The following is a 15,212-nucleotide window of genomic DNA, read 5'->3' as shown; positions in this document are numbered from 1 at the left end:
AATGAAACATTTTGCGACTCCATGATTGATGATTCTGAATTGTATATAGATGATTATATTTTATTACGTAGAGACCGTACGAGACATGGTGGTGGTGTGGCTGTATATATATCCAAGAGGTTCAATTATAAAAGAAGGGATGATTTGATTTCATCTACTTTAGAATGCCTTTGGTTTGAATTGCATTATCCAAATAAGTCTCCCATCCTGGTTGGAGAGTTTTACAGACCTCCAAATTCTCACGTTGATTTCTTTGAAGAATTAGACGAAAATTTGGACTCTGCTCTCTCGGAAGATATGAGCTGTATTATTTTAGGTGATTTCAATTGTGATTGTATGCCACACCAACTTGATCTGAATGCTGAAAAGTTAATGTTTTATACAAATATGTACGGGCTAAGTCAGCTAATTGATACTGCCACGAGAGTTACAAATACCTCTTCTACTTTAATTGATTTGATATTTGTATCAGACAAGGAACTTTACAATGAATGGGGAATATTTGAAACTAGCATAAGTGATCATTATTTGGTGTATACGGTTCGCGATTTTAGTGCAAAAATCCATAACAAATCTGAATACGCAGAATTTCGCTCGTTTAAAAATCTTGACGAGGAGAAATTTTACAATGAATTGAGAAGTACTCCTTGGCAGGTCATAAAAGATATAGATAATGTTGATGTTGCGTGGGATATGTGGTTGACTCTATTCAATAATATAATCAAAAAGCACATACCAGTATGTAAAAAGCGGATAAGAAAAAAGGCATGTCCATGGATATCTGACGAGATTGTTAAGCTTATGACGGAACGTGATAAAGTTCTCAAAGCTGCTAAAGCTAACAAAAGTGATGATCTTTGGGACACCTACAAATATCTAAAGAATACAGTTATTCATCTCATGAGGAAAAGAAAAAGAGAATATAATGCAGACCAGATCTCGCAAAATCATAACAATAGTAAGCAAATGTGGAGATGTTTGAGAAACCTGGTGCCTAAATCATTACCTATATCTCCCAATAGCATAAATGTTGATGGTGCTAATGTGTCAGACAATGCAAATATTGCTGAAGCTTTTAATGACTTTTTCATTACTAATGCTACTAAGATTACAAAGGACCTGCGAAGGAATAAGTCTCAACTGAGAGTAGACGAGGACAATAATATTGGTCCAACTCATTCGCAATTTAATTTGAATTTGATTACTGAGGATTTTGTATTGAAACAGATTGATAATCTGAGTATAGATAAAGCAACTGGTGAAGATCACATCAGCTGTAAACTTTTAAAGATGACGAAGAATGTTATCGCAGAGTCTCTTTGTGATATCATTAACAAATCCCTGTCTACAGGAGTTGTTCCACGTGAATGGAAAAAGGCTCGGGTAGTACCAATATTCAAATCTGGAGATATTTCTTCTTTGAATAATTACCGCCCCATTTCAATATTACCTATCGTGAGTAAAATTATAGAAAGGGCCGTCCACCAACAACTCAGTGAATTCTTGGACGTGAATCAATTATTACACCCTAATCAGTCTGGATTTAGACCTAAACATTCAACAGCTATACTGCCCTTGCAAAACTTGTAAATCAATGGTCGTTGAATATTGATAACAAAAATTTTTCTGGAGTTGCCTTCATAGATCTTCGTAAGGCTTTTGATACTGTTGACCATGAGCTACTTCTACATAAACTAGCTTGTATAGGTTGTAGTAATAGGACTATTTATTGGTTCAAATCATATTTAGGGGATCGACAACAAGTGACCCAATTCAAAGGAGCCAAGTCGCATCCATCAACCATCAAATTAGGTGTGCCACAAGGTTCAATTCTTGGTCCCCTTTTATTTTCAATATATGTTAATAGTCTACCTGAATGTACTCCTGAAGGTATCATAGATATGTATGCTGACGATACGACACTTACCGTCAGTGCAAGTGATGCAACTGTTGTGGAAGAAAAATTAACTGTTGCGTTAAACAGAGTCATGGCATGGATTAAGGAAAATCGTCTTGTTCTTAACACTGAAAAAACTTGTGTCATGTTAATAGGCTCTCCTGCTAATCTCAAGAAAATTGAATCTTTTACCATTTCATTAAACGGCAATTTGATCAAAAGAGTTCAATTCACCAAATGCTTAGGACTTTTGATAGATGAAGAATTGAAATGGTCTAAACAAATCGAAAACGTAAGTAAACTTACCCAGAAAAACATTAGCATGATAAAGAGAGCAAAAAGTTTTTTGCCTCAAAAATCCTTAAAGTTACTTTATAACAGTCTAGTGTTGCCACGATTAGATTACTGCTCTGTTGTATGGTCGAACCGATTTCATTCTCATACAACTAAGCTGCAAAAAATTCAAAAGAGGGCCGCAAGAATAATATTGAACAAGACATATGACACACCGTCGGCTGATTTGTTCACAAGTCTTAAATGGATGACACTAGACAAGCGGTTTGAGTTAAGTCGCGTTATGATGATATATAAATGCGTTCATAACTTAGCACCTTCTTACCTTCAGGTAGGCTTAATCAATCCTAATGATGTACATGAGCATCATACAAGGCAAATAGACAGTGGATGTTTACGTGTGCCTAGATTTCACACTGATTGTTATAAGTGTAGCCCAATTGTTTCTTCCATATTTGAATGGAATAAGCTAGATAATGCATTGAGAACGGCTTCCTCTGTCAATTCATTTAAGAGATTGTTTAAACAAAGTTGTAATTTGTGAATGGCTCAGCCGTATACGTGCATTTTCTGTAATATTTACATGACTTATTCACATAATTGCGACTTAATTAATATTTTCCTATTGACATTACTGTTTACTAGGTTAATGATTATATTTATTTTGCAAACGAGTATTATTTTTGTAACTGTTCTGTATAAATGTTATAAACGATGTAAATATGTTCATTCAGGGCCCCATGGAAGACCACTACTTGTTGGTGAATGGGCTACCCTGTCAAAATATTAGAAATAAATAAATAAATAAATAAAATCATAATCACCACCATACCGTTTATTATTGCTATTGTATACTTATTATTATTATAACTCATTATTATCATCGTTATTATTGTTTTTGTTAATTATTATCATCATTATTATTATTATCATAATTATCATTATTATTATTGCTATTGTATTATTATTATTATTATTATTATTATTATTATTATTAACTTTATTATGATCGTTATTATTATTATTATAATTATAATTATCATTATTATTATTACTACTATTTTGTTGTTGTTGTTGTTGTTGTATTAATTTGTTGATGTAATTAAAATCTGTTATTTATCATCATCAACATCATTATTATCTCAAATGTAATACTGTAAGTATGTTTGAAGGTTCTAACAGAAGACAAATTGAAAATCCTATGCTTTGACTGACTAAGCTTGATATCCGCTGTATTCTGGCTTAGAGCTATTACTGCGACAATGATGTCATCCCCTGATCATATTATGTTTTCTCACGAGTTTAGTTTGTTATCATTGCAAGAGAAGACAATAATCCATTCGAAATATGATCTTCAAATCCTCAGGGAACTGTGCAAATCTTTATCACTAAGAAGAAGGACAATAATTAAGCTATTTGTTTATCTAATAAATGACTTTTTAGTTTGACAAAATATTGTTATCAAATCAATAAGACTCTGCTTTCGAAAAATCAACAGACAGAAATCTCACATCATACCTCCATTACAACCACATTAAACACGGTCCTGCACAAGCATTGACGTCAAACCCTCAAACGGACATTCTGTTAAGTTCAAATCCAAGGCAAGAAATAACATTGTCTTTCCTCCCATAGTCCAGAGAACAGTTTTGATAAGGTAACATAAATATGCTGACCACTGAAGCATTGTAATCAGCTGGAGGGAGATAGATAACCGGCCATATGATAATTATGCATGCACATGGCCGAAGTGCCGCGTGTGGCTAGAAGATCGAACGAACTCGGTTAATATTTTCTCCTTCTCTCTTTTTTCTTTTTATATAGCCTTTAGGGACATGACATGAAAATGTAAGAGTTCAGGTGAAATATGATGAGCAAGGCTATGATAAGTTTTAGCTCTTATCCCAGAAACAGCCATGCATGTTTGGAATTATTTGATTAACGTCTCTGAACATGATTGTTTGAAGGAGAACATTTTTGGCGGGCATTTTTGAAGGTTTTGATTTTAATTTTAATATAGGGTAATTGGGATCCGCATGCAATTTAGCTTTGAGCATCATCATCAACACAAGTTTTAATTCTAACTCTGTGATATAATTCACATGATCATCGCAATAGTATAACCAATTTACGTTGAACTATATTGCCGTGGCTAAATACTAGGCGCTTTCGAATTTTCATTCACTCATACCTCAAATAAATATCTATTTTGAATCAACAAAATATCACTCGTGATCTAGTGAAATTGTGTCAGAGGGATAGTGACTAATGTTCGTAAATTTAAATTGAGAGAAACTGTAACTAAAAGAAATTGCCAAAAATCTATTGATGTGAGCTGTCTTCACAATATCGGCACTGTACACTTGTAATTTCTACAATAAACCAGCTGCATTCACGTATATCCAAGTAATTCATCACAATATTGGTCAGTTTTTGTCATTATCGAGATGTCATTTCCGGTGTCTAGACTCAGCATGCTTGAGTTGAAGCTAAATCCAGGATAAACAATTATATATAAACAATTATATAACTGTCGAAAAACAACTCTATGTTTCCGAGCTATCAGACCTGTTAATATTATATAACTTTCCTCAGTACTCAGGATACTTTGCCAAGCCTTGCACAGTGTGACCCAGACTCTGAACCATACACCTGACGTACTTATCTATGCCTAGAGTGGTTTATTACTGTACGTCCCTCTTGAAGCTCTCCATTATTAACAACCCTTTTTCTCAAGAGCTACAATTATGGTGTTTTGGAGGAGTATTAGTCGAGTGGTTTAAACATCGTTGGATATGCAGATTTTGTGTGCTCGAGCAATACATTATTATCATACGTAAACCATTAACCGCTCCAAATCAAAGGATTAAAGATGGGGACTGACTGTGTAGGATGACAAAACCATTGTGATCTTAATTGTGATATGCCCTTATCTTGACCATATGGTAGCAATACTCCCACAGGGAGAGGGATGGTGCACGCGGTGTGCATGAGGGGATCCGGTGTCGGGACAAGTTTGTAAAGCATGTTATAGGGAAGTTATTTCGGATAATGCGCTTTTTCAGCCCATACCTATATGTTATGATATACTATTGAAAGCTTTTAACTGGAATTTATCTTGTAAATGTATTCATTATAATCTTTTTCTCTTAAAAGTATTGAACACGAGGAGTCATTTCTCTGACGCAGGACTGTTGTCAGCTACTATGACGGTCATTGGCGCGCCATGTGATAGTTACAATGCTATAACAGTGAATTCAAAATTGACAGAGCAAACTGGCGCATGCCTTCATGACTATTGTGATTGATTGGCGTAACTAATGACGCAATCAAAGTGACGCCTTGTGTTTAATGGGCATAAGCTGATTCTTACCATAGGGTCCTGTTCTAGTTGAGTTGTGGCATCGTCAAGGCTCCTTCTCCGTCGGTGGCTGTGTGGTTCCTCCTCATCCACAGATCTTTTCTGGAAGTAGTGAAGGTTTTTCTGATGTTTCAAGACCTACAAGTGAAGAAGAGAAGATCATATCATGAAATACCCGTGGATAACAGTTACTGATTTGAGATTCAGCTCTTATGTTTACGAGCGAGATCTTTCGGGATCAATCCAAACAAATGTATGCCTTTTACAAGGAAATCCCCGTACTAAACCTCTCCAACACAAGCGCTTTCGTAAAATTAAATTAAATTATTCTCTTCAATAAATTCCCCAAATCTGTAATGACTATATGTCTTTATTCAAATTCTATTGACCTCTCATTCAGTTGCTGATATTTTACTTTTTCCACTTGCTATACAAAATCATTATCGTATACGTGCAGAAAACAAAGCAAATAAACTGATCATTATAGATATGATTAAATTAAAAAATTAATATCACTAGGTCTACAGAAAAAAACACGACCCCCCCCCCCCTCTCTCTCTCTCTCTCTCTGTAATCACTGTCCTGAATTTCTGTCTTTCATCTATCATGATAGTCGGCATTAATAGTTTTAAAAAAATCGAGTACATTATGCATACTAACCACGCTAACCAAACATTTGTGTTCATGACAATTTAGATTTATTTTATTACTGACTACTCCCCTGAGGTATCAACAATAAATTTCCATCATCGATGTTATTCGTCATTGCCTCAAGTCGCTAAGAATAGTTAAACGATAATGCGAACATCTTCTTTTCGTGTTTTGCGGGGTAAATAACGTTAATGACAAGATGAAATACAGCTTGAAGATACAAAAAGGAATAGAAATGGTGATAATTGACGACGCAATCATAATGCACACCACGTATCCAGCAAAATTTATTTTCTTGTAGATGATAAATGGTGAGAGTTTTATATGTCATGGACTTGTTTTTCCTTCCCAAAGCCACGGCACCCTTGTAATTGAAAACGTGCAACAGTGTATGTGGGCTAGCCGCCATGAAAAGAAGATGGAATAATCGATAAGATATGTATACATGCATATACATATTTGTTTACTTGAAATCAAACGACTAAATGACGTTTACCTAAAGAGCTATAACATTTATCGTGCCTTAATCAAGATATTAACAAAATTGTATTTTATATTGAGAGGATAATCTTTTAGTCCCTTGCCTTTCTTTCTTTCTCCCTCTGACGTGACTTTAAAGCCACGTCATCATCCCTCTTAAAGGTTATCAAAGATTAAACACCCGGTCTCTCAATTCCACTTCCAACGTCAAATCAGATACGCCTTTACTTTTGTCATGATATTCCATCAGATCGGACAGAATCGACGTCTTCATCACTAACTCCTGGGATGTTTTTATCTCGACCATGGGGCAGAATTCTTTCCAAAAGGCCCTGTAACTAAAAGTATCTCAAGTGAAATCCCAGCTTGAGCAATCAACTCGACAACCTGGAAAATGATATTTTAGTCTTTCTAATCCTACTTGACATCTAAAGTGCATAGGGTAAATGCTTAAAAACCACTTGGATCATTCACCCGATTCTTCGCGAAAAATGAGTGGAATGGATCATTTTCATGAATATTCAAGTCGAGTTCTAAATTCTTGACCCGTTTAGGTTTTGAAGGGGCTGGGGAGGGGGTATGATTCAGTTTTAACTTTCCGATACATCAATACACTGGCTCTGGATTGGAATTTGGAGGAAAGGGCAGCTCCGAACTCATTTTTTTTTGGGGGGGGGGGGAGGAGCATCGCCCAAGAGACACATGTGGAGAAAAGAACAAGACACCTTGAATGGATGCCCTAAGATATTAATTGAATTATGATTCAACTTTTAAGATTAATGCTCAAATCGTATGCATTAAATCTACATGTGAGGAAAAAAAGGAATTAAAATGAAATACAAGTACCTTCATGAATCATCTGGAAAGGATTGTATAATTAAGAATATTTCAGATTTCGACCATTTTTTTATAAGAGTGGTATCAAAATTTTGTTTTATAATGACTTTCATTATTTGGAGGCCTTCGTAATATGTTTGTGGAGTGTCGTTTTTGTAAACTGCGTGCCAACATTGTGTGTCTTATGAAATTATACCATTCCAATAGATTAAGTTTTTACAAATTTTCAACATCTTCCTTCGTTGTTTTAAAATCTTTCTCTTCTTTTTTTATTGAAAGAGAAAACAAAGGGTGCGTTTTCGTTAAAAATTCCTTACCGCCAGCCGCCAGTGTCAGCTTATTTTTTAAACGTTTGCGAAAATCGCCCCGTAATTCTCGCTTGTACTCTATAAACAGGTTCATAGCACAAATAAATAGTATTGTTTGAATGGCCCTCCGACCCATAGTAATTGTAATGCCCATATCGCCTGTCCAATATGGGATGGGGACGGGTAGTTTTCTCCATTTTCTGGATTTTCTCCCTTATTTCGAGCTTTAATCTCAAATTTGACAAATATTTTCATAACTCTTACTTGAATATACATTCATTATATTCGAGAATGACAAATCGACGGTATTGTTATCAAGCTATTTAGTTTGCAAACATGGACTGAATAAATTTGCATTGACACTTAGACTAGACACGATAAGAATAATAAAACGGGATCAGCGTTCAGCAATGGCTTTGCTTCTGTTCCTATTCTCAATCTAATAAATGTTTTTACTTCCATCCGTAGAAAATAAAGCGTGTTCCTCTGCCTTGCCTTCGGCTGTATCTGACGCCTCTCTCTGTCTCTCTAACGGATTGGCATTCTGAAGATGTCGTCCTAGTAGGGACGACGGGGAAGTTAAGGCAAGCAATAACAAGACTCACAAAGAAATGGTTAGGTGGACTACGAGACAGAGTAATCTCTTCAAGAGAAAGCACGTAGACAAATACTCGACATATGGATAAAGAGACTGTGGATTGGGGATAATCAGAGTCTGATATTTGAGAAAAACAAAGAGCCATTTAGAAAACACTGTGAAAGGTTGGTTCAATAAATATCTGGCAAAGAAGAAGTAAACGCATTAAAACACATACATTAACTGATGTGAGTACCCCTGGTTAGATGATGAAAGAGATACAACAATTTTCTAGAGCCTATATACTACTTCCGATTAACAATTATGCATTCAGTGCAGATAGTAATCTCTATATTGTAAACTTAGTTTATTTTGTACCAAATTTAGGTTATGTGATTCAAAGCTGAATTGCTTTAATACAAACTCTAGAAATTTTCAGTAGATTGAGTCATTTATTCTTCTTCACACTTGACCTTTAAGTTATTGAGAGCGAAAGGGAGGGAACGCCAATGGAATGGAAATGTGATGCCACCTAGCTTCTTCATCCTTTGTAAGCTTTGACAGATATCCCAATCAAAGGAGTGGGCAAGTGGGTATTAAAGGGAATCACAGAGGCTAATAAAGGATAAAAATGTGAAAATGGTTTGAAAGAAAGGTTACTGATTGAGAAGAATAATTTAAAAGTTAAACTTTACACCACCAATCTACAAACTACTGAGTTCCAAATATACTTTGGTTGATTAGATTAGTTATTTAAATTGATACCTAAGGGCTGTATTACTCATGAAATAATTTATTAATGGTAATGGAACGTACCACAGTCCCGAAGTATAAAATTTTACTAATCAAATTCTATATGAGACTGTTTTGCTAGAAGCATAAAACTCATGCGTTGAAAAACTCTTCACAGCACATCTTACCAGCCATTTTAAAATCAAATATATTGGTCCGTATTCAGTTATTTCATTAACCTGACATGTGTCTAAGATCAAGTTAACAAGATCCCATACTAATTTTTTTTTTTTGTTATACCTGATTTTAAGATTCAGTAGAACATGAGCCATACAGTATGTAAGAATTGTTGGAAATTATGTTACCAAGAAATTGACATTGCGAAGTATATAATTAAGCAAATTATTTCGATATGGCAGTGCTTGAGTAAAACAAAAAGAGATGGATTCACTCATATAATATACAATATCGTGTGCATAAAACATAAATACAATCATTACATGTTGTAAAGAATAAGGTATCCTAAAAAGCAAACATATCGCGATACTGTCCGTACACACTCAGCTCTATTTGTTTTCCAAAGGTAGCTCACCAGCTAAACCCTGATCCATAGAAATCAATATATTTGCTTGGTAATGGAGAGTAGAGCTCATACGTATGCTTCCATCAATGATTATCATTAATTCCACGAAGCAGCTGTATTAAACAACCACAATACCCGTTGGTCTAGTTGGCAAGATCACAATGTTCCCTATTTACACATTTTCTCAAATTTTCTGCCGTTTTTTAGTATTCATAAGTTGCATTTCTCTCTATATATTCTGTCTTTTTCTATTTTTCGCCGATCACATTCCTCTCAACAATCCTATTGGATTTTAAGAAAAACCGTCGATGTGTTGTGAGAGAAGAACAAAGGTATGTTGGTTTCTGGGAATTGTGAAGCAAATTAACCTACTGATATAGAATATTGGGGAGGGACTGCATGATTTGGAGGTTTCCAAAATAGCAAATAAAGGTATTTTGGTGTAAGGGCCGGTGAATCAAAATCAATAAGGGGAGAGAGTGAGAGAGAGAGAGGGGGGGGGGGGGGGGAGGGAGAGAGAGAGTGAGAGAAGAGAAAGATAAGATAATTTTTTTTTTTTTAAATGGCTGCTTGCACAGAAATTTTTCAGTCCGCCCATAGGGTCATTGATTTGTGCGAAAATAATAAGATGTAGTAGAATTATTCAAAGTGTCTCAAAATGCACATCACAGTGCCATGCTGATTTCGTTAAAAATAGTTCTTCTTATAATATCGCGTAATCATCTTGATCCGGACCGTCAACCTGAAATAAATTGGTAACGGTCATTTCGTTTGTCTGACGTCACAATCCGTCACCAGATGGCTGAAGTAAAGCACTCTCAATGGTTGCGTACTTATGTCCGTAGGTTAAGTTTGAAAAGACGAAAATGAACATCCGAACATGATCTACTTTCCCCCTCGCTCTACATTTTGATCAATCCACTTACAATTCATAACGAAAATTGTATAATATTGAGTTGAGTTACATGTATGTACTAGAAAAGAGGTCATAAGTTAATAGAAACGGCTTTGTATGAGAGAGCCTATATTCAGGGTCGAAAATCTAATTAGAAGGGATTAAGGGGAAGGATTGTAAGACAAATATGTAAACAGTGTGTGCTAGAAGACAATTTATTAAAAGGCAGTAGCTTTACTAGGTCGCGAACACAAGTAGATGTACATGGCCACCATTTTCAATATTAATTGATAAAAATCGTCCAATAATTTTCTTATTAATATCTGTCCTATCTAAGAACCTATTCAATTTGCTTTTTATTATTCCGGTTTTTGAAAAGAATAATTGGAATTATTATATTGACCATTTCCTTTCTGGATCTTGTCAATCAATATTGTTGAAGGCTTTGTAATGGGCTCTGTATAAAATAATCCCTGCAAATATGATGATAGGGTTTTGCTCGAGACCAAATCAGATGTTCAATATCACTTCTAGTCCTTTTCACTGCCATATAGGCGGTCGGATATACACTAAAACTCGGGTATCTATTCATTTGTAAAACAACAACAATTAAACAAAATAAAAGAAAGTAAATACAACACAGGCTTTCTTGAAAGTCAAAACATGTTAATGATTTGTGAAGTTGTTGCGTAAAACATTTCAATCATTACAAAATGAACGATGATAAACAAAAAAAAACTCTCTCTATTGTATAAGAAATATACTTAATAACTATGAAATTCATTTAATTGAATACTGCTTTTACCTACGACACTATTAAATTTATAGCGAAAATATTGTGTAATACATTTTCTAAGCAGAGTTGGGAAAGGAAAAGTACGTCGTCCTATCCACCACTGCTCCCCGTCTATGCAAATTAGTGCCATAAATGGATATTCTTTCTGAAATACATGATTGACTACTAAACGCTCGAATGCTCCCCCCCCCCCCTCCCCCAGACGTCAAGGTTCAGATACGAGTTGCTTGGTAATCTATTCTAACATGTATGCCAATAGTCTGCTTTCTAAGATTTTGAAAACTATTTTGAGACAAACGTATTTTTGTATCTTAATTTATTAGAATTAATTGTTGTTGATTATTTTTTTTGAAAATGTATAATTCTTTAAAAATATGAAGCCTGATTGTAATAATTCCTGATGAAACTGATAATGATAAATATAAATACAACCAATAAGTTTTATTTCAGCACGAAAAACAAAGATACATGAACATGAATAGTTTTCTTGATAAGGCTTATCGATTTTTATTCATATCAATAAAAATGCCCAAACGAATAGTTTGAAAATGTCCCCAAGGATGATGATATTCTTGTCAAAAGGACATTAATGTCCATAATGAATTGATAGGAGCAGAACATTTCTAGAACTTGTATGGTTTCCTCTATATACGATCCACTAAGGTCACGTTGTAGATGATTGCGAGTGGAGAGAGAAGAAAAACAGCTTCGTCCGGTAATTGGCAGCAATATTTTTCTGATTACGAAACGAAGTGACCGCCGAGACCGGCAATCCCTCCTCAAATTTATTTGTAGAATGTGCAGCACACTTTAATCTTATAGTTTTCAGTGACCACAATCTGCTCCCAATTAATCATCTTCGAAATCTGCAATAAATCAGTGTTATGTGAAAATAACTTCAATGTGAGATATAAGTAAATATATCAAGAAGCCCTTCTTGTATAGTAGAGTTTCTCATATATTGTACATGTTATCAAGATATAGTCAGGATATTTAATTCATATAAAATATTAAAAAGATACTCTGTTTTCCGAACTAGAGCGGGTAGATATCGAACACCCTTTCGTCTTTTGTCAGTACTTCCACTTCTAAAGTATCTAAACTATCATTAAACAAGTTCTCAAGCAAACAAATATCCTAAGAAGTATAACCATGATAACCATTTTTGGTAATTCATTATCTATTTATTTATCGTTTGAGTTTCACATTTCAAAATTCCTCTCTGCGAAAAATACAACGAATAAGTGAAAAAAATAAAAAGATTTAGACATACATTTTTGTTCAGAATACGCCAGCCCAAATTTTGTTTGTTGCTCAGCATGAATTGATAGCCGAATTAGAAGGATGAAATAATGTATAAATAAATCGTTTTTATTATTTCAAATGAGCTTTCGTTATGTTTAGAAGAAAAGAACTTTAGAAATGATTAATATCATAAATCAATTCATTTCATTTCGTTTCGTTTCATTTCATTTCATTTTCATTTAAGTAAAGATACCACATTTCCGTAAGCCCTGGATTAGGCCATAACTGGTACGTTACATTAGAAACAAAAATAAGGAGGGAGATTTGCAGAAAGGAGCATGAAATGAAAAGAAAAAAGAGTTTCATTTAACATATTACGTTTCAATAAATTTACACGGGATGAAAAAGTTTCTTTCATCAATTCATTCATATAATTTGGTCAAACCGTGGTTGCTTTAAAATCAACATTTTCAAAAGAAAGATGATATGAGGCCGATCACAAAAAGAACACAGCAGCCCCCCCCCCCCCCCCCAACCCCACAGCGGCATAGCTAATTGAGGCACGTGCTCACTTCCAGTGGACGGTGAAAAGAGGAAACGTGCGAAAAACAGAATGAGATAGAGATAAGAAGGGGGTGAAAGGAACGTGAAAAAAGGGAGAGCCTACTATTCCTTTTCCTTGACATCCGGGCCCCACTCGGCGATCTTTTTCTTTCCGATTTCACTTTCCTACATTTGTAGTAGAGTCGATGCTCACTGTGCTCCCATGACATAATCGCTGTACCCTCACAAACTTACCTACGCCATGTATCCCGATTATAACGTGAAAATAGAATAAGTGACAATACACTGTGCTAGCAATAACCTTAAATAACTTTAGTATGACATTAATACATGCTAAATATATTTGAAGAAGTGTTGTAGTATTCTACTTGTACCCCGTACATTCTGTAGATTAAATAGAAAGAACAATTCAGCTCTTGTTCTATGGTGCATGTATTTAGATATAGGCCTATATATATATATATATATATATATCATTATAATGAATTATAGTATACGGGTTATTCCTATCATTATGATTATGATTACGATTATTATTATTATGAGACATGTTTGTTCGAAATTGCTTTTGATGATGTATATTTCACAGTATTGTAATTTGTAGGTTTATTTTTAATGTTTTGCTTTATTTAATAGCTAATTGCTTATCATTGTAGTATTTTTTTTATAACGCTAAGAGACCTCGGCGGTTAGCGCTTTATAAGCACCATTTTTATTATGATTATTTATTATAATGAACATAATACCGACTAATAATATTTAATATGAAAGCATGCTTAATTTATTTCGAATAAATCTTGTAGCATTGTATTTGCATTCCGGTATAAACATGGCTGATTATAAAACATTGTGATAATAACATAAAGTGTAGACTAGTAAAATGGTTAATGCAATTTTTAATCACTTATTTTACAGATGATTTCTTTAACGTCTTCCTACTATGGCAGTTGCACGTTTTGTGCCTCACAAACGAATAAATAACGAACATGAAATGATGATTTCAGTTCCAAGTCAATACCACAACATAAATTTCGCCCATCATGAGGCAGTGGGAATCGTAGGTTGGGGTTGGCTCTATATTTACAGTTAATAGATGGCTAGCTAGCATACGGTCCATCAATCCGTACGTGTATACAAGGGTGTGTACAAGTTGGGAATATTAAAAGAAATCACAAATAAAGTAGAATTGTTACCATCTCTTGGTCAATAATCTTACCTGTCCCAGATAATCTAGTTTATGTCTCTTGGCAAGAGAATGGGGACTGTCGCCATCTTGAACCTCTACTACGAAGCTATTGGTGTAATGCTTATCACTGGCCTCCACGCACACCACCACTGCTACCATTAAAAAGGCGCCAAAGCATAGCCCTTGTCTCCATGTCATATCTCCAAACATCATCCGTCCACCGTCCGAAAAGAAACACCCGAATATCGTCGAAACCCTTACAATGTGTCTTCTTTATCACTTGTTCTTATTTCTCTTCTCAAATGTAAAATTAAATGTTATTTACTTTCTTCTTAAGATGTACAGTAATTTTCACCTCGCACGGTATGCGGGTCTAGCTTCTTTCTTCTTACTGATGCCTTTTACTCAATTTCATTTGCCTGCGTAGAGAAAAGGGGAGACATACACACTCCGCCTTCGCACAGGTTGTTGGTGATGCATTACTCAGTCATTCCACCCGTTATCCACACACAAAATACACACACTCATGCACTTGCAGCGATCAATACAATGGGATCATCTATGCACTTAATGAGATGCTATCTTCTAGTGCGTGCTGATTGGTTGGAATGCACAGTGACGTCAAGAGCACGCCATTTTGCTCGCTCTCCCTCACTGCAATACAGACTGGTGTATATTACGTGCGTTCTCTGGACCGTGCTACCAGGCCATGTGAAACGTATGCTTTAAGACTTGCCCTGTTTTGAGATGTGCCAATAACCAACCTTACTAACTCACCGGAAGCAAAGAAAACGTTATTTAAACCA

At 35.0% G+C, this 15,212-nt stretch overlaps 1 protein-coding gene across 1 annotated transcript in view; it reads right to left on the bottom strand.

Annotated features, from left to right (window-relative positions):
* LOC579017 (neuroendocrine convertase 2) overlaps positions 1 to 14,849 on the bottom strand; it is a 36,362-nt gene extending 21,513 nt beyond the window's left edge. Inside the window, exons 1-2 of the mRNA XM_779152.5 lie at positions 14,437 to 14,849; positions 5,565 to 5,690 (exon numbers count right to left, since the gene is read on the bottom strand). Coding sequence (XP_784245.3) covers positions 5,565 to 5,690; positions 14,437 to 14,619 — 309 coding nt within the window. The 5' untranslated portion in view covers positions 14,620 to 14,849. The remainder of the gene's footprint in view (positions 1 to 5,564; positions 5,691 to 14,436) is intronic.
* Between the last annotated feature and the right edge of the window lie 363 nt (positions 14,850 to 15,212).

Source organism: Strongylocentrotus purpuratus, unplaced genomic scaffold (assembly GCF_000002235.5).
Source record: "Strongylocentrotus purpuratus isolate Spur 01 unplaced genomic scaffold, Spur_5.0 spur5_scaffold_5, whole genome shotgun sequence".
NCBI lineage: Eukaryota > Metazoa > Echinodermata > Echinoidea > Camarodonta > Strongylocentrotidae > Strongylocentrotus > Strongylocentrotus purpuratus.
This window is presented reverse-complemented; position numbering and strand designations above follow the sequence as displayed.